This window comes from Nothoprocta perdicaria, unplaced genomic scaffold (assembly GCF_003342845.1).
Source record: "Nothoprocta perdicaria isolate Ctin4 unplaced genomic scaffold, notPer1 scaffold_289, whole genome shotgun sequence".
Classification (NCBI taxonomy): Eukaryota; Metazoa; Chordata; class Aves; order Tinamiformes; family Tinamidae; genus Nothoprocta; species Nothoprocta perdicaria.
Window position 1 is genome coordinate 19,953 of NW_020455520.1, and position 21,909 is coordinate 41,861.

At 40.0% G+C, this 21,909-nt stretch overlaps 1 protein-coding gene across 1 annotated transcript in view; it reads left to right on the forward strand.

The window, feature by feature from the left end:
* Positions 1-21,909, forward strand: part of GIGYF2 (GRB10 interacting GYF protein 2) — a 67,851-nt gene that overhangs the window by 330 nt on the left and 45,612 nt on the right. The window contains exons 2-5 of the mRNA XM_026041575.1: positions 11,343-11,422; positions 13,511-13,640; positions 16,214-16,309; positions 18,659-18,767. Coding sequence (XP_025897360.1) covers positions 11,382-11,422; positions 13,511-13,640; positions 16,214-16,309; positions 18,659-18,767 — 376 coding nt within the window. The 5' untranslated portion in view covers positions 11,343-11,381. The remainder of the gene's footprint in view (positions 1-11,342; positions 11,423-13,510; positions 13,641-16,213; positions 16,310-18,658; positions 18,768-21,909) is intronic.

Genomic DNA, 21,909 nt, shown 5'->3' on the forward strand with positions numbered 1-21,909 from the left:
GCCCGGCCAGGCCCGGCCCTTCCCCGCCCCGTGGCGCCGGGCCCGAGTGCGGGCAGGTGCCTCCGGGCGCGCCCGGCCCTGTCAGCACACACGGGCCGCGGAGCAGGGCGCCTCTCCTCCCCCTCCGCCCCTCAGGAGAGCGGCCGTGACCAGCAGCGCTTGGCCAGGGAGGCCTTGGCAGCCCGAGGGGCGCATCGATCAGTGCCGCGCGCGCTTGGTATCGATCCAAGACGAGTAGTGTCAGTGTCAACAAAGCAGCTTCCACGCTCCGGGCAACTGTACTTCGAAGTGGGGCAAGTTGTGGGCCAAGAGCAGACGTTGCCAAGTGACGCTTATGGAATAAAAACATGTGTTTTTGCTCAGTTGTTGTCAGCCCCTGTCCTCCATGTGCTGTTATAACCTGTCTCTTACGTTAATTCCCATGTGCCTGTTTCCTTGGGGTGGGGGGACAAACTTTTGAATTTTGCTTACGTTCTTTTTTCTAACTTCTTGCTGCTCATTCTATTTTCCTGCTTCAGGAGCTGACTTGGGAAAGTTACTGGAAAGTATGTGTGCTTTTTTTTTTTCCTTTCTATTTCCCCGTAGTTCTTCCTTTTACACGTTGTTTTTAAGATGCTTGTTAATAAACACAAATTCAGTTGCTGCTTTTTGCCCAGGATATTTGCTAGATGTGCAGAGTGATAATGTGGAGCCTTTGTAAACAAAATGTGTTGCTCTAGTCCGTAAGAGGAGGTTAGGTCCTGATATTTTGAGTTCTGTTTTTGAGCAGTGGTTGTATAAGATACTATCTTAAGTGTTACTGAAGYGTTGCTGTTATTGGCCTTTACTTGACTGGGCTTTCTTTGATCTGTTAGCTGATGCAGAGCTAAAATTGTATGTCCTGGTCGATCTTGTTGGTGTAAACAGAAAAGCTGGAGTTTTTGATGCCTCGTTTGCACCATGTCCACCTCCTGGCTCTGATACTCGTAAGTCCTACGAGTTRATTAGTGTCCAAATTCACGTGTCAGTGTTCATTCCTTACTGAATGTGCGATTGAAAACAGACACTCGGTATAATAGGCAGCTATGTTAAAAAGAAGGTAGAGGTTTATCTGCAGAAGTTATGTCAGCTGTCACCTTTGGTAAGACCTACTCATATTGAGACTTTCTAACAACCCCATTAAATATCTAGCAATATTTTCTGTGAATGCTAGGTTTTCTTAATGATTTCCAGACCTACTTGAGCTCCCCCCAAGCCTGTGTTCAAAAACATGTATGTGTTGAAGTTCATTGCATTTAGGGGCCTTTTCTGATCATTTATTGAGTTCTTGCTTTAAAGCAAGAGTGCGGAAGTGCAGAATAGTCATGTTGTGGTAGTAACTTATTCTAAGGTTTCCTACAGAAACTTTGACACAATGGAAGAAACTCAGACTCCTGTAGACTTCATTGCAAATCTTGTTATTAAGAGGACTTTAAAGTATCATCAGACACCTAATTTTTTTTTTTGCCTTCCAAAAAAATACAGCGAGATTTTTATATTGACAGAAGTGAAAAAGCTGCTTCTATATAATGACTTGAGGTTTTACTGTGGTGGGTTTTTTTTCCCTTCCCTAATAAATTCACTTCTTGATTGATTTGAGGATTTGGGTGTCAAAAGGTAGTTAAAAAGGGTCTGCAAGGAAGGTTTTTTTAAGACATTCGGGATAAGCACCAATGCTTTTCTTCTGCTATTCTTGCCATCTCCTCAGGTCAGTATCTGAATTGGGCTGTATCAGAAACTGGTGATTCTTTAACCTGAGTTTGGGGGTGGCGGGGAAAGGTGGCAGCACTTTCAGGATGTAGAGRTGCTTCATTTCCACAACAAACTAGATGTCAGGGTCTTATAGAGATGTCAGAGTCTTATACGGCATCGTGGGTTGGCCCTGGGGACTGGCTGGAGAGGTGCCTCTGCTGAAGGGGTTTGTAGTTATCTAACTGTACAAAGGAAAAACAGTTGCTAAAATAATTTCAGAATCTATGAAGATGAGATGGACACAGAGAGCATGGTCCTTTCCCTTACTCGCTGTTATTTAAAGTGGTTCGTGCCTCTCGCTCTTTTTTTTTTTTTTTTTGCTTGCTTGTTTGAAATACCAAAAATACTGAAGTTGATCCTTCCTTCGTAGCCCTTTTAAAAGTATAAAGCTAAATATTCCTACGTTCTGGTTTAAAAATTCCTTTCCTTGGTGTTTTTATCTATGCTTTTGTCTTTTTTGTAGTGCTCCTGCCCAAAGATGAATGGAGATAAACTACATTTAATTTACAAACGGAGATAAGCAGAGGAAAGGTATTGAGGAATGAAATTTCAGATCGCAAACATCAAAGCACAAGCCTGATATATTTTCTCCTTCCTACATAGCTTGCTGGAGATCTGTTGACTGTTTTGATAAGGAGAAACCCATCTCGTTATTGAAAAAACATTTGTGTTGAGAGAAGTCTCTTTCTTTGTATGGCATTCTCAGTTTATTTTAATTAACTGGGTGACAGCTGAAGACTTAGGTGTGTGACATGTTGCCAAGGGGGTGATACTATGTGTTTTCACAGGAGTTAAGTCAGTTTCTAGCCTGGCTTAGGCTCTCTTTCCTTCTTTGCAGCAAAGTATTGAGCTCTTTGGCTGCAGAAATGACCTGACTTGAAGTTCATCGGGCCTGAGCTCTGTTTGTTCGAGATGCAGTTAAGTCATGGATGGAACTAATAATGAGGTGTTTTTAGATTGCAAGGCTATGCCGTATTGGCCCTGTGGTTGGTTGTAGTGTATGTGTGTATATTTATCTGCATATATGTGTATGGATGTATATGTGCACATGCAGCCATGTAGTTTGTTGTAGTAACATTGATTTTTTTTTAGGTCAGGTGCTAAAAGACCATTTCTTTGCATTGCTCTGTTAGTAGTGGAGCTTGCCACAGTGTGTTGAGTACGAAATGTGTCCAGTTCTCTGTAGCAGAGAGGGCTGTCATTCTATTCTTTTAAAGGTCAATAAGCATTCCTTGAATATAGGAGCTCCACAGCAGTGGCTTGATGCCTGTGAGAAATTAGGCTGCCATTGAGAATTTTACGTCTCTTACTTTGATTCCTGGCAGAAAGGATACACAGAATTGTTTTGGTATAGCTACAGTTTTTGGCAAATATGAAATCAAAGTATGTATTTTCATTTTCAAGAATAATCTTTTTTGGAAGTAACGTACATATAGAGTGTATATGTGACATGGAAGCTGGTTATCTAGATCTCGGAGGAGTGTGGAGAAAAGCAGATAGGATATCAGAAAGTCTATATGGCTAGTGCAGTCTAGCTCAATGAGACATTTTGCTGGACAATTAGAAAATGCATCTAAAATGCTACTGTTTTGATGGTACTTTTGAATCACTTAATACCTTTGATTTCCTCAACTAATTAGTAATAGTTGTGCATTGTGGGTTTGCTGTCTTTTGGGCCGTATGTTTTCAAGCATCCGGGTACACAAGAAAGAGTGATGTTTACTGCTCTCAGCAGTGGTTTTTGTGTATTTGTCTTGTCACTGTAAACAGATAAGTGGGCCTACATATAATATGTCATGAAAATAATCAAAAGACTATTTTTGAATGTTAAGCAGGTGTTATTGAAGCAAAAATAAGACATTTCAGCTTACAGATTAATGTTTAATTGTATGTTGACTCATTTTCATTCAACAGGAAAATAATTATTTTAATTTGTRATTACTGTGAAGAGCTTTTATTTCTTCCTATTGATGACAAATTGAAAGACCTTTGATGATATTGATAGTGTTTTATGATGAAAATACTAGTTTGTGAGACAGGAATCTTCTGATGCTGAAAATCTGCCTATATAGGTTAGACTGGATGAAAGAAGATTTGTAGTCCAAATATGGCAATGTGCCTCTTGTGATGACAAGAAATAGGAGGGAAAAGTGTGCTTTTAATTATGAATGGGTAGCTGAAATTATGTATCTTCAAATTTCTAGTCAAAGTGTAACGTGGTAAGAAGCTTTTGGGTAAAGGATGCACATAAGCTGTGATTTGTGAGCTCTATGTGGTAGAATTAGAATTATTTAGATTGCCAGAGATCCTTGGTCATCTGCTCCAACCTCCTACTCAAAGCAGGGCTAACTTCAGTGGTAAATCCTTAATAGGGCATAYGATAGTGAGTGAGACTGATCATGGAAACAGCATATGGCAAGGTATTTTAATTATAAGCAACTAGTAACTTCATTTAAGAAATCAGAGACCAGATTCAGTTACCATTAAACCCAGTTGAAGCTTTTGCATAAGGCTCAGTTAGTGCTGAATCATCAATATGTGATTTTACTGTATTATATTATAGCGCGTTTAGAAATAGCAAGGTGACTAAGAATAACATTGCAAGTCAGTTTACAAAAATACGGATCTTCTGTCAGCTTGTAAGATGTGAATGTCCAACAATGTAGACATAAAGTGCTAATAAGCTRTTAAGAACTGGTGTTATAATTTGTATATAGTAGTAAGTTAACRTCTAACTTTGCAACTGATTAATGTAAGCAATTGGATGTGCATAGCAGTTTTCTCTCGCTTTGTAATAAGATACTCTTTCCTACTGTTAAAKGTTTGGGGCTTTGTGTGTGTTTTGTTTTGAAGAACATCTCAGAGCTATATGCATGGGGACACTTAAAGGGTACAGAGAGAATTTCTATAAAGCTCTAAGAAACCGCTTATATAAATTACATTAGAAACAAAACCAGAAAATCCCGGCAACCCAGCTGTGGTAATTTAGTGCCTTTTCCCAGTAAACACAGTGTGAAGCTTTGTTCTGCCGTTTTGAATGCATCTATGGGCCACATAATGCGATGTGACGACTGGGAGAAATGCTGCAGCAGGTTTGGGTGCAGGTCTGCATTCCGGCTCCCGACAGAGAAGCCCCARTTCAGAATCTTGGTGCGGGTGCACGGGCTCAGCATCCTGCTCGGGAAGGTGGAATCACACACGCATGCACACACACACGCATTTCCCTAGAAGTTTACTTGCTGTGTGCAAGCTGCAGGTAGCTCTGAAAATGGTTTTCAGAAGGAAGAAAGCAGAGTGCTGACAGAATTTGGGACAAGATTTGCAGTGAGCAGGCAGTGGCAGAGGCAAGGATGGGGTCTGCTTGGAGCTTAGTTCTTGTTCTCAGCCTTTAGCTGAAAGACTTGTATGAAGGTGGAGGCTGTGCTGCTTATCCAGTAAGAAACTGAGAGAAGTGGGCAAGTCATGGTGTGTGCAAGTGAAGCAAAGCCTGGATAATTCACTTCTGACAGAGTTCACAGTGGGAGGTGGGAATGGAGGGAAATACGTGGAGACAGGATATATCATGTTCCCAGGTGTGTGAGTTTCTCCTGTTGTCTTGTCCCAAAAGCAGCTTCGGTCCATATCTCTTAGGCTTGTCATTCCGGACCACAGAGTGTTGAAAGACTGGACTGTTTTTTTTTGCAGTGAGTTGAGATAAGAAAGTTTTAATAGAAAGCTAAAAATGTAACTGAAATATAGGCTTAGTTTCTGAAGAAATGCATGGTTAGGACATTGTCCCTTTAGGAAAAAGCCCTTCTCTTGATGTGTTGGTTGATAGTGCTAGAAAATTTACCAACTGTATCAGGATAAAGACTTGCAGGCTCAAAGGCACAACTGTGACTTTACAGTGTATGATACAAAGAATAGGGATTTTTAGTTTTGTTTTTCCCCAATTAACTTTCTGCTTAAGCTAAAACATACTTTTTAAAATATTAGCCAGTGTTGACCTGAAACCAGCTTTCTCTTTTGCTTATTTCTGAATTTCTTGCTTGAATCCTTTCAGGGACAAACCTGAGTCTTCAGACCATTTTACCTGCATAAGCATTTAAAGGCTGAGCAAGATGATACTTAAATATTTCTTAAGGTGCAGCTTAAGCTCTGGATTTTGGGTTGGTTTGGGTTTTTTTTCTTCCCCTTCAAAGCTTATCTGTTACATTTTATCAGTTTTTTTATCACCTGTTTTATCAGTCTTATAGAGAACAGACCTGGACATGGTATACCTGCAGCAATAAAATTCACTGTTTCCTCATTTCTCTATCCAGAGCCAACAGTTAGTGGTGCATCAGATGCTCCTGTTCAGCTCGAATATTAGAAATCTCTGTTTGTTTTCAGGACTGTTTCTTCTTTTYCCTCCCCTCCCCCCATATGTTTTCCAGAATAGTCTTGCATTTGGTTTATATCACCTCATATTTTCTGTTCATGAGTTTTTTGATTGTGTACTTGCCCTTATTAAATGTGACCTGCTGCACTGGATGCGTAATTGAATAATTCATAATGACTTTGTTAATGATGTATCATTTCCATTAGGTACCATTGCCATTCTTGTCATCTATAGGTTTAGAAGCAATGTGAAATGCTGTTGTAGATTCCATAGAAACAGAGGATACCTTCTCACCTTTGCATTTTCTTTATATTTTGAGGATATTTTCCTTCTGGCATTGGCTGCTGTAGGTTCCTTTCCAAAATGGGTTAAGTGGTTTTTACAAAGTCATTTTTGACATTCTGCTTTTTAATTGGCATCTGCTGCAGAAGTTCAAATTTCACCTGCTCACTAGAGCAATGAAATGTTCGATCTCACAAAACTGAGATTTGTTTAGATGACTTCTGTAAATCCATGTTGATTGGCTTTAATTATATCCATGTCCTTTAATTGGTGTTGTGTTCTTCAGCCAGTAGTTAATATTGAATAGACGAGTATTGTAACGCCCTGAGTCATCCTGTCTGCCACTGTGCCAAAACTTTAAAAGGTGGTTTCTTAGAGTTCTAGAACTTCCCTAATATACAAAGAATTATAGAAAATCAGCATTAATGATTCAGTCAATTTATTGTAATGTGTTTTTAACGCAGTTACTGGCTCTTGTAACAGCTAACTCTGGTACTGCTGTTGAATGTTCCCAGCAGTCACCCGTGGAAGATAAAGTATTGTCGTCTTGATGTAATATTGCTGTTGTGTAGTGGAGTGCTCTTGTTCAATTCCTGTTCCAGGTTAATTTAAGGAAAACTCAATTCTTTCTTCTTAAATCTGCTGCGGTAATTTTCCATTGTATTCTTTGTTTCTCAAAAATTTTCAGCCAATTTCTAGTTTAAAAGGGCTGTTTGAAACGTACAATAGCAAGAGAACTCCCTGGAAAGGGAAGGAAGTGATACTGTTCATCCGTAAACATCTCGGATCAAACAGACTGTTTTGATAGAAAATGGCTGCGTAAAAGACGGATCCATAGTATATTTTCCAAGGTTTAGGTCTCCTAAATTAATTAAGAAACAAATCTTAAGTGTAGCAGCCCTAAAGCTATAAATCACAGTGACACAATCTAAATCTTGGTTAATTGCTTTTTTTAAATTATTTTTTCTCGTCGGCAGGAAAGAATAGGTGCAAACCTTGTTTAGACCTAACTTGAGGTTCTACAAATTTGTTACAATCTTCCTTTCACCTCTCTTCACCAAGAGTAGTGCAGTGTTTTGGTGGCCAGTGCAATCATATGCTGCACATAGAAAGAGTTCTGCAATGGAGACATAAGAACTAGTATTGTCTGAAATACYTAACTCTTTTGCCAGTGAATAAAGAACAGTTCTGTAAATGACGATTTTGTTTAAATCCTGAAAATCTTAAATCTGAAAAACCTGCCAGTGTGGATCTTTTAGTTTTCTAAAAAGTTTTTGTCTGGATTGTTATAGTTGTAGATTTTAAAAGGGCAGAACTTCTTGTTGAAATGTGCTGTGGCAAATAGAATTTTAGGAGACCTTCTACAAGRTTTTTTCATTTGAAATTTTTTAAGTCATTTAAATATAAGTTTACCTGGAGAATCAAGTGTCAAGCTGTGTATGAGGCATGTTTTTGTGGGTTTTAGTGGAGTTATCAGGTCTTAGGTAGCCAGACTTAAAACATAATCTTAAAAACTGTAAGTTAGCTAACATAAACTTTGTACCTAAAGCAAATCAATGAAGGGAGTGTTGCTGATAGCAACCCCTGTACCTACAATGTTACCTGTTAATTTTGAGTGAAAGCCACTTAAAGGCTTAATTCGATTGGATTACGTGGTGTGCTCCGAGGATGGACTTCTAACTTGCAGTGTACTAAGCTGCTGAGAAAATAGAAGGAATGTTGTTTCCCTATGTCGCTCCGCAGCTTGGCAGTGGGCTGATGTGATTACTTGGATCTGGAGCTGCAGTGCTAGCCCATGAAAATGGGCTCTTGATTCCAGTTTAGGAGGCAATTCCAGTTTATGATTTTTTTACGAAATTGCATGTGGGGTTGCACCAACATCTTGATCCAGGAATTGACCTGACTGGAAGAAAATTTTGGAGGAGGGAGGAGTAGAGGGAAGTGTTCAAGTAGTGTTCTYGCTCAAGCAGAAGTTTGCATTGGATGTAAATAAAATATGACCTCAGTTTCTTGGTTCAACTTAGAACTCTACCCATGTGCAGTTGTTCAGATCACTCGGACAAAAACTGTTATTTTGTAGAAAATCTTACTTTACAAAAGTCTAGCAGTTTAGAATGGAACTCCTCTTCCATGGTATAACTTGATGACAATGAGATATATTCTGTATGTAACTTGCTATCCTTGATGAATATGAAGGCAACAGCATACATTAAAAAAGGTAATATTAACAATTTAAGACCTAAACTTCAATATTAAGAAAGTTAGCTGGCAAACTTAGATGACAAAATTCGCATAGCTTCATGCACTTGGCTGGGCCAAAAGATGTGAGAAGGAGTGAACGATCAGGTCATACATTTCTGAGTTCCTCAGCCTTTTCCTTGCTCCACCTGATTCTTTACTCTTGCAGCGCCAGCATCCCCGCGTCTGTCCCARCTCACCTTTCCGGTTAGTGCAGCTTCTCCTTTAGACACTGGCTGTTCAGGTAGTTGCTCTCACACATTCCTCTCTGCCTTGGCTTTTGAATTCTTGCAAAGAAGTGGCCATACAGCAAACGTACAGAAGCAGCATCAGTTTTGTTTTCCCTGCCTTGTCTGCTTTGATGTGGCTAATGTGCTTTCTTTGAGCACTTACTGTCTGTGCTGATTTGAGTCTTTCTTGGACCACTTGCATTCTCCAAATACCTGCTTCAAGAGTGCTTCCTTCAAGGTCTGTCCTTCATCCATGCTTTGCCTGTAATTTCTGTCTTCGATGCGTGTCTTGTTTCTGGGTAGTATTGCTTGTCAGGGTAAGCTCATGTGTTACTTGTACTACAGTCTGTAAATCGGGTTCTTTCAGGTACAATTTCAGCCACTCACAGGTATCTAGCTTTCAGTTCAAACTTCCTAGAGTCATAACAACTTCCAGGGAGACCGTGCATCTTGCTTGGACATAGCRGAGAAGAAGGAGCCAGCAAAGGAATTCCAAGGCAAAGTATCAGGGGAAAAATACAACAAGGAAAACTCTTCTGCRGCATGAGGGGATAAGACTGATGCATTCTTTGTGGAGATGCTTCTGAGTCTGATAGAGAAAGATGAAACTATATCCTCAGTTGTTAGGAAAGTAGTGCAGGGGCAAAGGAGTGGTGGGGACCAACGGGTCCATAGCTGGTCAATTACTCTTACAACTGCTATTGTAATGCTTTATCTATGTATATGATACTTCTGGTGTCCACTTTCATTATAGTTTAATGTTTCTTGTCAGTATTTCCCGTACAGCTGATACTAAGTTTGCTCCATGAAGACACCCATCCCTTTAAGGTGTTGGGAAGTGTGCTGTAGGCTTGTCTCTGCCAGAGAATGTGTGCTGCTTTGGTGGCTTGCCCGCAGTGTTCTCATTTGTGGCTGCTGGAGTTCCCGTCCTTTAGAAACCTAAATCTGCAGCTTGGTTTGCAAAACTGGTGAGAAGATATACCTTGAACATTATATACTTCAATATACATCAGCTCCTTAAAAAAGGGATAGGACCAGAAACTTCTCAAATTAGTCCTGAGAAACTAACTGCATATTTTCATTTTGAGCTTTGTATATGACTTTGTGGTGCATGTAATCATTTCATAATACATTGTACAGGGTTAYTGTGAAAATAAAATTATTATGGTCTGTGAATAAACTGTATTGAGAGCCGGAAAGAAATAATTACAAATATTTATCAAAGATGTTAGACTTGTAGTAAAAATATGAGCCAAATTTTAGTTGTTATGTTTAAGTTGAGAGCTTAACAACTGTAATCTCCATGCTCTAAAGGTAGCTTCTAACTCAGGCTGTTGATATCTTTCTTTCAATATAGCTATTTGGGATGATGGAGTTGGTTCTTACGCATCTCTTCTTTGTTTGGTCTTGTCCTTTTTGCTTAGAAACTAATGTTCTCTTCACTTTTATCTCCCCRTTTTTGCTTGTTCCCTTTTCTGTCATCCTTCCATGCAAAGAATAGACAACCTTATTTAGGTAAATAAAAGTATGGAGTTTTGATGCAGCAAAAGTCATAAAGACCAGCTGTATTTATGGTTTCTTGTTATCTTTGGTCTTYGGCTATTATATATTTGACTTTGTAAATATTTAATTCTCCACAGATAGAGTTTCTGCTGTTGCTGTTAGGAAGGAGGAGCTGTGTTTTCTAAATGTAAATGCTCCTTCTGCAAAACTGGCTGGAATTGTGTTTAGCTGGGAACAGGGAAAGCTTCCCAGTCTTTRCTTGGCCTCCTTCCTTCCCTGCTCSTTGATCTTGTCTGTCGTTGTCCATATGCTCTTGATATATTGGAGCTTGCCTTGACCTCCAGTAGTGCCTGCAGGAATTTGAGTGATAGGAATGAGGGTGACTGAAGCCTGAAACTGCTCTTGATGTGTAGTGAAGCTAAGGATGGGAAAACTACTGGGTATCTCCTGCAGACTTTATTGTGCTGGATGTACTCGATTTTTAGGAGACTTATTTTTCTAGAGCGAATAGTGGAAATTTCTTGAATAYTTTGCCACTTGACTGGCAAATCTTTCTTGCTCTATTCTAGTGTGTTTTTATCCTCTTGTAATTGTCAGAAAGCCACTGTTCTGTTAATTAAGCATTACTGTTCTCACGGGGGAGGATTATGCCTCCCATTGCCCTGTTTGCTTGCCTGGTAGTCACCAGTTTGACAAGAGACTGCTTGGACAACTTGTTTCTTCAGACACCCTAATCCAGCGTCCTGTTTGAGCTATTAAGAATGATTTGGGGCAAGAGATCTTGGTAATTATGCCTGTGCTTATAATATAGCGTGYGTTAGCTGAAATGAGTTCCTTAAAAGTTCAAACTTAGTCCATTTTATTTAATTTTGCATGACCGGGTGTCTTTTGAGTCGTGAAAACAATTGAAGGACTGTGTTAATCCAGTTGTTTTCATAGTAATCGTTTGTGTGTTTCAGGTTCACGCTTTTTAGAAAAGAGGAATAGAACAAGAAAAAATGGCAGCAGAAACTCAGACACTTAACTTTGGGCCTGAATGGTGAGTTGTTTTGGTTTGTGAGATTTTGGAACAATGTCATAAATTTTTGCGAACTTACATGTTTCTGTGCTTGGGGGCCAAATTGGCGATAAGACTGAATGGGATATAATATGTTTTTGTTCCTTACTGCTGCTTCTCAGTCCCTGACCTGTGACTGAAAGCAATATTCATATAATAAATTCTTTCCCCATTTTGTATTTTGACAGCGTGTAGGAAGTGAGCTGGATTTCACGTTAGTGTAGTGCATAAAACTTACCTTGCTTCTCTCCAAAGTAGACAAAGTAAGTGAAGAAGAGAGCTGATTTGGTCTTCCCATGTGATGAGTAATAGCAAGGAAGTTCTTGCCCTGTCCTTACTGGATTTAACTCTAGCTAAGCAATTTTCCTCTAACAGTGTTTCAAACACTGGAATGTATTTATGGAATATATTGGAAGTGTATCTGTGCATTTYATCATCTGCAGTAGGTGGAGACTGAAGAGTGTAGGGAAAAAAAAAAACCCACTCTTCTGGTGGGACTCTATGACAATGCATCCCCTTGAATCAGTTCCTGGAAAGCTGTCCAGCTTTGTGCATTGCCCTGGTTCTTGCTAAAATGTGGAGGGATGATTATTCAGCGTTTTCTCCAAATTCTTGGTGACTGCAAGATTACAAACAGGGTGTTTTAGCTGGAGTGGTTTCTAGAGAGAAATGTGACCCTTAGAAGTGTAAAAGGGAGTGTGGAGTGGTTAGAAGAAATCTAATTGCTTTATCACGTGTGGTAAGGCTGTTACYGAAATAATGTATTGACTTTTGCTGACGCACTTTTTTTGTACATCTTAAAAATTGGTGCGTATTCAAAAAAGAAATGAAGTGTGACTTGTGGCCTGAAAGATAAGAGAGCTCAGTCTATTTTRCTGGTTTGAAAGAAAGTTAAAGAATGTCTTTATCACTATCTMTAAATACACCCACCAGGCAGATATCTTAGGCTTGAGGGCTCTCCAGTGCAGACAGACATGACTAGATCCATTGATGGATGGAAGCCAAAGTTAGGGTAAAAAAGAAAAGGGAAGTGGTAACTTAAAAAAAAAAAAGCAGTATAAACAGTAATTTAAGATTGCTGTCACAGTGAGGAACTGTATAGTCTCTGTTTATTTTTAAATCCAGATTAAATTACATGTGGAAATGYACATTATATTTCCATGAGTTAATGGATTTGATACAGGAGTAATGGAATGAAATTCTAGTATTTACAGTGATTCCTCTGAGTTGCAGTACCCTCAGGTCTGTATGTGCCACAGAGTGGTTGAGGTTGGAAGGGACCTCTAGGGATCATCCAAATCCAACCCCTCCCCACTCCAGCAGGGACACCCAGGGCACAGGACACAGGCTCCATCCCGGCAGGTTGGGAAGTTCTGCAGGGAAGGAGACTCCCCAGCCTCCCTGGGCAGCCTGTTCCAGGGCTCTGTGACCCTCACAGTAGAGAAGTTCTTCCTCACGTGGAGATGGAACCTCCTGTGTTTCAACTTGTACCCGGTTACCCCTTGTCCTGCCACTACCCAGAAGAGCTTGGCCCCATCCTCCCTACATTCGCCTTCGGGTATTTATACATATTGATCAGATGATGCAGTTATATTACTTGTTAATAGTGAGATTCTCAGTTGCATCTAGTCTGCATTGGAGTTGAACACTGCGTTGATCCATCTAATCCGTGGAAAAAATGCCTGTCCAGGTATTTTTGAATTGGAAGTGATGTGTAAAGAAATTGCCACTGGGTGGCAACAAACTTAAAAAAAAGTTTGTTGTTGAAGTGACTTGGACTTCTTCCTTTCTATGCAAGTAGGAAAAAGAGGAATGTTTCAATAATTGAATATCTTTAAAATCAGTATTTTTCTCCTTTCCTATGGCTGTAGAGAAAACGAGAGAAGCTGTTTTTTCTTCTGGAGTACTAAGTTTTAGATTTTKAAGATGGACTGTGTGAATAGTTTCTTCTCATCACTGCATTTTTGTGTCAAACCTCTAAATGAGGTGCAGAGGAATGATAGCATAGGTGAAGACCCATTATCCTCAGTTCTGTTTTCACTCTTTTTCTGCCTTTTTTTCCTGTTTCAGGCTGCGAGCTTTGTCTAGTGGTGGGAGCGTGACATCCCCTCCTCTGTCTCCGGCTTTGCCAAAGTATAAACTAGCAGACTATCGCTATGGGAGAGAAGAAATGTTGGCACTTTTTCTAAAGGATAATAAGGTGAGCAGGAAAGAAGACCTGAGGTCTGTATGTRCAACCTTATGTTTAGGGATTATTTGTATTTTGAGAATGTACACGCAWAAATTGGGTATGTTTTGATGAAGAACTGAAGTCTATTTTTGTGTCTATTTGATACCACTCAGTGATTCCACTCTTAGCATATATCTTTTTAATAGAACACTGCAACCTCTTGTATAAGCTGTCTAATGTCTAAGCAACTTCTTGTACCCCTCTGAGAACAGGAAAACCTGTTTGCCGTATTCAGTCCCATTGCCACAGAAGAAAGAGATAGTCTCCTTGCAGCACTGCAGATTTGCTTCCCTCCGTAGGATTTTATTTAGTAAAGAGTAGGGATTGATTTGGCTTGAAATTCAGGCGATAAATTACATTAGCAGGTCATCTGAGCAAAGAAGAGCTCCACGTTTGTCCTGATTCAAGGCACTTAGCAGATGTTCAGCCCAGTTGGAGTCATCCTCAAAAAGTATCTGCTCATCTGGACCTCGAGTCACAAATACAAGCAGGCCAGTGTAATAAAAAAGAGCAATATACAAAAATAAAGCAAGAACTTTGCTCAGGTTTATTTTCAGAGGAAGATTCTCTGTGATGCGGAAGTCATGTTTCAGACCTCTATATAAGAGCATTTCAGCTTAAAACAAAGTCATACACTTTTATAAGTATATTTATAAGTTTTTAAGTGGTTGGTGTAGGGATTAGTTTATTGTTGCAGCAGATGCATAATAGACTTGAAGTCTCAGTGCCTCCTACAGCCTCCCGCTCAGGTACAAGAGGGAATGCAGTAGGTTTTGCAGATTGTGYCTTTGCATATAGGAGTGCATGCACATATCCATCTTCTTTACTAAGGGTGCTTGACAAGCTTTCACACAGGGCTGCAGACTTTACATCGCTTAGACTGCACATGTTTGGGGCCTTTGGATATGAAAGCCTTTTCAGAAGCCTTTACGTATGTTACGGCTTAGTCATAGCTGCTCTGACACATAAGTCTCCTGCTTTGCTTGAGGAGCCATGATACCAACTTTGATGCTATGGTTCAATGAGCAAGTGTGTCAAAAGTTGTTGTTACGTTCAGGTTTTTCTGTATGGCATACAGTGTTCAGCTGCCTTGATCCAAGCAGCCTCATCTCTTTCTGGAGGAAGCCTGGAAGCTTTGCAGTGGTTAGGAAAGCCCTGCTTCCCTGCCCTCGCTGCCCCAGGCACTGCCCCGTGTGTGCTGCAAGGCCTTGGGCTGGAGCACAGTGTGCTTGGTGTTAGGAGAAATGGATCCACGGTCTGTGGAGTGCTGGTTATTGAGACCTCAGACGTCCCTTGACACTGTTTATGGTCTGTAGTCATCTTGCTGTAATAGTCTTAAGCCTGTGTTGTCAACTACCAGATGCCTCTGTTGTATCTGGCACCCTCATCTCAGATTCACAGAATATTTAAGGTTGGAAGGGACCTCTAGAGATCATCTAGTCCARCCTTCCTGCTCAAGCAGGCACAGCTAGAGCATGTGGCACAGGGCGGCATCCAGGCGGGTTTTAAAGACCTCCAGAGAAGGAGACTCCACAACCTCCCTGGGCAGCCTGTTCCACTGCTCTGTCACCCTCACAGTAAAGAAGTTGCTCCTCAATCTCTTTTTTTTCTTTTTCTTTTTTCTTTTTTTTTTTTTTGCTGTGTCATCATGATTCTTTGCTGGCTCTAAGTTGGGCAAAGTTACAGCGCTGGTAAAAAGATACTCAGATTATAAGCAGGAGGGTTTCTCTTAGTGTATACACAAATGAGGGGCGATTGGATTGCTTTCCTTGAATTAAAATTAGAGGAAGGCTTTATCTTTAGTGGTTTGGATTATGTTTAGTATTTTGAATTAGATAATCTTGAAAYAAGGCCCTCCATTGGTATAATTTAGAGTTCAGTTGGCTGCAATTGCAGCTTCTTGCCTGTGTATTGATCATGTCTGCTAAAAGATGGAATGATTAAAAATGAGTTCAATTTTTTTATTTAAATCATGATTTTAATACTTGCATCTGTTTCCTGTTTCATAAATCCATAACTACRTAGTTTTATTTATTATTTTATTCTCTTGTTTATCATAGGATTTTTTTAAACAAAAATAAAGTCTCTGTGCACACATGCTTTCTGTGTATATATGGTAATTCTGCTAATWTATTTAAATCAGAGTAATGTACATTAAATATAGAAATGCAGTGCTCCAATTTATCAAAAGAACTTTGACATGCATTAGTTTATAAATGAAAAATCTGTTTTATGAGCTTGGTACTTTACATATGTTAGTTTTGGGTAGAGATTTCATTGGATGTTTTCTCTGTAAGACTTCCTTTTTTCTGGGGAAGTAAATTTGCAGCAGGTAACTGGCACTTGCACCCCCGTCTTCTTCCTCCCACCTGCTATTACTGGAGAAACTGGTGTTCTAGGTAGAGGGAGAGAGATTTGGTCAGATAAAAACCATTTTTATGTTTATGCAGACCCAAGTTTGTGGCATCATCCATGGATTGTGGCTTTTTTTTTTAAATGCCTGTATACATCAAGTATTTATATGTTATTCTGCTTTCATACAGATACCTTCAGACCTTCTGGATAAGGAGTTTCTGCCTATTTTACAAGAGGAGCCCCTGCCACCACTGGCACTTGTACCTTTTACAGAAGAAGAACAGGTTTGTGTTCTTAGAGGTGCCGTATTTTAAAAAAACTGAAGATTGGCATTAGCATAAAAGCAAAATAAAGAATACATTTCCGTTTAAAAACACAAAATTAGCTAAAATCACCAATTTAATATTGGTAGATTCCGAGAAAGAAATTCTAAAAACATACTGCATTAGCATACAATTTAAATTTTAGCCATGGTCAGATTTAAGACGATCACTGAGCATGTTGTTATCAGATGATGGTCTGTTCTATTGATAGCTAAGCAGTGTCAACTCCTGAATTTTGGAATCATCAGGATCTGCTGAGAAGCATTACCAGTTTTTCAAGCACACAGCATGTTCAAATCTGTGGAACTTTTTTCTATGATTGTGTCACTTTTCTGTACTACAAGTATCCAAGTTGTGAAATACCAGCTTGTGGTCTTTGGAGAAGTTCGGTTCTTTGCCTGCCATCCACATCTCTAGGGAAGGTTCATTACTTTAAGTATGCTCTGTGCAAGCTGTTGTGTTTTCATTTGCTTACTTGGTTTCTGTTGTTACATTATGCACTGGTGAGCAAGACGAAAGCAAGGACAGGTAGTCCACAAGAACGTTGCTGCTCCGAGTGTGGCACGTCTAAGGCCTTTGAAAGCCCTTCCTTTCAGCTCAGCCTCCAGTGCCTCTCGCTTCTCACTCTGTATTGATTCCTCCTTTATTATCTCTTGAAACTTCTGATTGAGAGGTTCCTCTCTGTTTTGTCATGTTTCATAAAYCACCTGTCTGACTTAAATACTGTGATCTCCCCCCCACTTTTTTTCTTTTTAGCTGATTGTGGTATAACTTGGCTTTTGGCAGGAGGTGTCAGTATGTGTGCCATGTCTTCTTAAGATCTTGTCCCATGACACAAGATACTAATAGATCAGCTTTCAATCAGTGGCCTTCTCAAGCTYGTAGTCAGATGACAACACTGTTTGTCCTGCATGTCATCTTTCTGGCCTCAAAGGCAGCTGAGGAGGATACATTTTTATTTGCSTCTTTGCCCAGAGTCCTTCACCAACCAGGAAGGTTCTGGGGATGGTCAGCCAGATGTGCAGTAACACACGAAAACCTTGAGCCTAGATGTTAAATGGCCTCACACACTTTTTTTTYCCCTCCGATGCATAGTAGAGCCCTTCAGGCAGTAAACTGCTAGACTTTGAAGACTTTTACGGTCAAAGGAGACTGTTTTTTTTTTTGGTGACTGCAGAGGTTTTCTCCAAGGGAGAGATGTGGGCTTAATATTGAAATGGTTGCTGTAAGAGTTAGCTATAAAGAAAAAGCTTCACTGGAGACTGATSTTGCTTTTTGGCCATCCACAACTGGATTTATTTTTTCCCCTCGGGTCAACTTCAGGTGAGCAGTTCTCTCTTGAAGGAAGTTCCATTTTGTAGAAAATGTCAAGCAATTGACTCTTGGAATGCACTCGCACTCCTTCACATATCTGTTCCTTTTGATTTKAGCTAGCTGGATTTTTAAAAGTAGCTATTTGCATGTCTCTCTTTTCTTTGGAAGTCTGGGCGTTCAATATGGTAGTAATTTAACGTGTTCACATGAGCAATCTGCCTCCTTTCGGGTCCTGTCAGGAGGCCTGACAGAACAACTCTTGAGTCTTTCACATGCTGCTTATTTAAAACTCGACTTTAGGGAGTGTGGGTGAGTTCAGGTTTAGCTGTTAGTGTTTCAGAACAAGCTTTGGATCCCTTGACCTACTTTTCCAACTACTCATGCCAGAGAATTGGCACCAAGTTGGTTATAATTAGCCATTTTTGGTGAAAAGGCTTTAGCCATTATGTCATATTATAATAAATCTGAATCTTATTAGTGGTTTTTGCCTTGCAAAAATGCTTGTCACCTAAATATAAATTTCAGAAGCCTTAAATATATACATCTAAAGAAAACACTTTTGTGAAAACAAGGAGTAAATACAATCTCATTGCACACTAGTGCTCTGCAGAATTTGTCAGTTTGAAGTAGTGTTAGTGTCTTATCTGAAGTGTAGGTGCTCGCTGCTTTTAGCAGCTCAGTGGCTGCGTGGTTAGAGCGGCTGGTGTCGTAATCAATCCTGTGCTAGAATCATCTGATAAAGGAGTTGATGTTCAATTGATACCTGAGATCTTCATGCTTTAAAGGTAAGTCAGGAGCACTGTTCATTTTGGTCACTCAGTTGCAGAGCATGTGTAACAAACGGAAGGAAATCACAGCTGATACTAAACCAAATTTAGGAAAAGAGGTCAGTCTGGCTGGGCCAAGAGGGGGCAAAAAGGTAGATTTTATTGTTCTTTTGCTTTTTTGCTTGTTTTAGTTTAAAAAATTTTCCTTTTGGCTTTTTCTTCTTGGCAGAGAAATTTTTCCATGTCCGTAAACAGTGCCGCTGTGCTGAGGTTGACGGGACGAGGAGGAGGAACGGTGGTAGGGGCTCCTCGAGGTCGAAGTTCCTCTAGAGGTCGAGGTGAGCTATTAAGACTGGGACGTGTTACATGTTTAAATATGAATCTGCTTATACTGTGAAAAGTGTTACRTGTAACTTCTTTCATTCAGACTTTAACAATAGCTTATTGGAAAGGTTTCAGAGAATGAATGTTGCATTCTCAGTGATCATTTTGTGCACCTTCTTAATGGATATCTGGTATGTGTTATATGACTTCATCATTTTAGTTGGGGAAGAGAGAARTATAGTTCTGAGGTGGAATAGGAAATTGCTTGTTTCGGAGTTGTTAGAAATAACCTTAATAGAGGTATAAAACCATCWTGCAAAGAAAGAGGAGAATCCGCAAACCTATTTAAAACATTAAGACTGTAGTAGGTGGCTTTCAGTTTTCTGAAAAGTCATTTTATCTAATAACATCTCCAGTCCAAACGTGAAAAGGTTAATGGAGAGAAATAGCCTAATTTAGGAGAAATTTGAGTCTTGCCAGTTTCAGTGCATCACTATAATCCACAGTCCATCCTCGGTCACTTCAGACATTTGGAATAAGCTGAGAAAATGACCTCAGGCAGTTTTTACTAGATTGAAAGCAAGTTGTTAGGGCTAGAATTTATTTTATCAGTTTCCTTTAAATGTTTGACTCTGAACACTATTTTTTTTTTATGTATGGATATATCCTTTTAATGTATAGAATGCTAAGAGCTAGTAACTTGGGAATATCTTCAGGAATAATTAGTAATGTAACCTCTGCCTTTGCAGGTGCTTAGATGAGGTTTTTTAGGGGCCCTATCGAATTCTAAAGGGCTCTAAACGGAGATGTTTTCATTAAGATCTTTGAAAATCATTTCCATGCATAGTTACATGTTTGACCAGGAATTTGCTTTAATGTGTATTTTTATTTCTGTTCTTTCTTTAATCCTGCTCCATTCTTTGCTTATGTCTTGTAGATATTTTTATTTGCCTTTTGCCCCCTTGTGGCAGATATTTGGCTAAGGCCTGTGCGTTTAAACTTGTGTGAGACTGTCTCCTTGTTCCCTGCTGCTTCCCCTTTATTTATTGTTGCCTTTGCTGCTTAGATGCTCAGGCCTTAGTTGAGGGAGAGAGAGAGGAGTGTTATTTCCCATGCAGGGGAGAAGCTCTTCTCTGTGCCTTGTTAGATTTCAGCTCTGCATATGAGAACTCTTGGGTTGTWGCTAGTGCCTGAAATGTGCAGATTGCACCCAGGTTCCACTTTCCCTCTGAACAAATACATTTTTATACGTATTTTAAGGCCCATGTCTACAAGTGCAGTGAACACTGTTTAAAATTCAGTCATTTGAGCTCATGAGCAGYAGTGCACTCTCTAGTGTTGATCTGAGGATGTTCCAGTTGCATCTAATTTACCTAACTCTGTTTCTTCATCTTTTGCCCAGTTCATTTTCTCCTTCTCTTGTTGCTGCAGGATTAGCAATGACCATCATCCTTGCGCAGGGAGCAGGCAATACTTCAGGTACCCTCACTAGTTCCAGGGAGTTGAGTGAACTGTGGCAGAATAAGGCTCCTAATCCAGTAATTTTGTCATCAAATCTGTGGGCTGAAGTTTCATTTAGTGGTAAAGTTTGAACATAGTTCTGTGGACAAAATTTATATTAAGACTTTTGGAAGACTTTTACTTCAGGTATTCCTACTTTCTCATACTTTTAAGGTATATTAAAGTATTAGCTTAAGAACTTTAAGTGAGCAACAGATGAATCTTTTTTTAATCTTTATGTGATCTTTTTTCTCTAAATTCGTATGAATCGTTACACTCCACATTTAGGCTATTTGTCATTCTTATACCTTCCACTACACCATAAATGACACTTTCCAAGCCCTTCATCATTCTCTTTTCATCCTGCATACAGGTAAACTGTCAGTTGCTGAACAGTCCCTGTTCAGGTCACCTTGGTTGCTGCTGTTTCTTTCCCCCTTGCCCATTTTTTTTCCATAAGCAATTAGCTTTTGACACAATGAGTCTTTGCAAAGTTTCTATATCTTGGCAAACAACAGGGTCTCTGCAAGGACCAAAATGTAGATTTTTAGTAGTCACACACTTGATGCACTTACAAATAACTCTTAGAGCTTTTAATTAAGAAAAGCCCTGCATGAGACTGACATATACCTTCCGAAAGTAATGCTTTGCTTCCAGCAAGCTCCACATGTTGTTCTGTTTTGGCATGGGGGGGGATGAAAAGGACTTGTGGAATTTCTTCGTAGTTTGCTCACCAAATGTGTTGCTTTGCTTAGAATTGGAAAGCATTTTTGTTTGTAGCCTTGCAAAATTGCCTGGAGTTGAAAGGATATCTGTGGTTTTTCATGTTTGCATCATTGTGTATAGTAAAGGGGCTGATCAAACTCGGGGTTCAGCTGTACCTAAACAGGATTGTCATCTTGAACAGACTTGCACAATAACTTCAGGGAAAAATATGCAGGTATGATTGGATTTGTTAATTAAGTTCCTCACTGAGRCACCAATCACAGGGTTGAATTACAGTGCTCAGGAGGAGGCGAGAGAGAATCTGGGGCACAGATTAGTGAAGGGCTGACTGAATAAACTGCTGCTAAGGATTATTATTAGAACTTGMAATGTGACTTCAGTTATCACAACGGCAAAACAGCATTGAGGAAATATTTTCTCAGTAGTTGTCCAAAGCGGTTCTGACAGCATATGCATTTATGACATCTGGCTGGTGTAAAAATGGTCACTGTGCTTCCTAACAAGGAAGCTCCTCTAACTCCATTTATTATTTTCTAATGACAGCCTGCTGAAATACAGCCTAGTTTTAATGCTGAAGGCACCTGCAGTTGGAAAGCGTCACCTTTGCTGTTGTGTGCGCGTTCGGGGGGTGTAAAGGCAGCGCTGTGGTTCTCGCAAGGCCCCGGCGCCCRCACGTGGCCTCCTGCTCTCGTTACCTTGTTTTCCCGGGAGCGCCCYGTGGTGAGCGGCTAAGCCCCAGCTTTGTGCTGCAGGACTGGAATGTCAACACTCATGAATAAGAGCCTGGGATGAGGAGAGATTTAAGCAGYCCTTGGCCTGGGCTCTAAGCTTACGGACATGCTGTTTTGTAGCTGTTCCCCTTTCAGTTAAGGCCGCTATGAGGGCAGTCTCTGCTTCCTATTAGAGCTTTTGCTGCTCTCTGTATAGCAT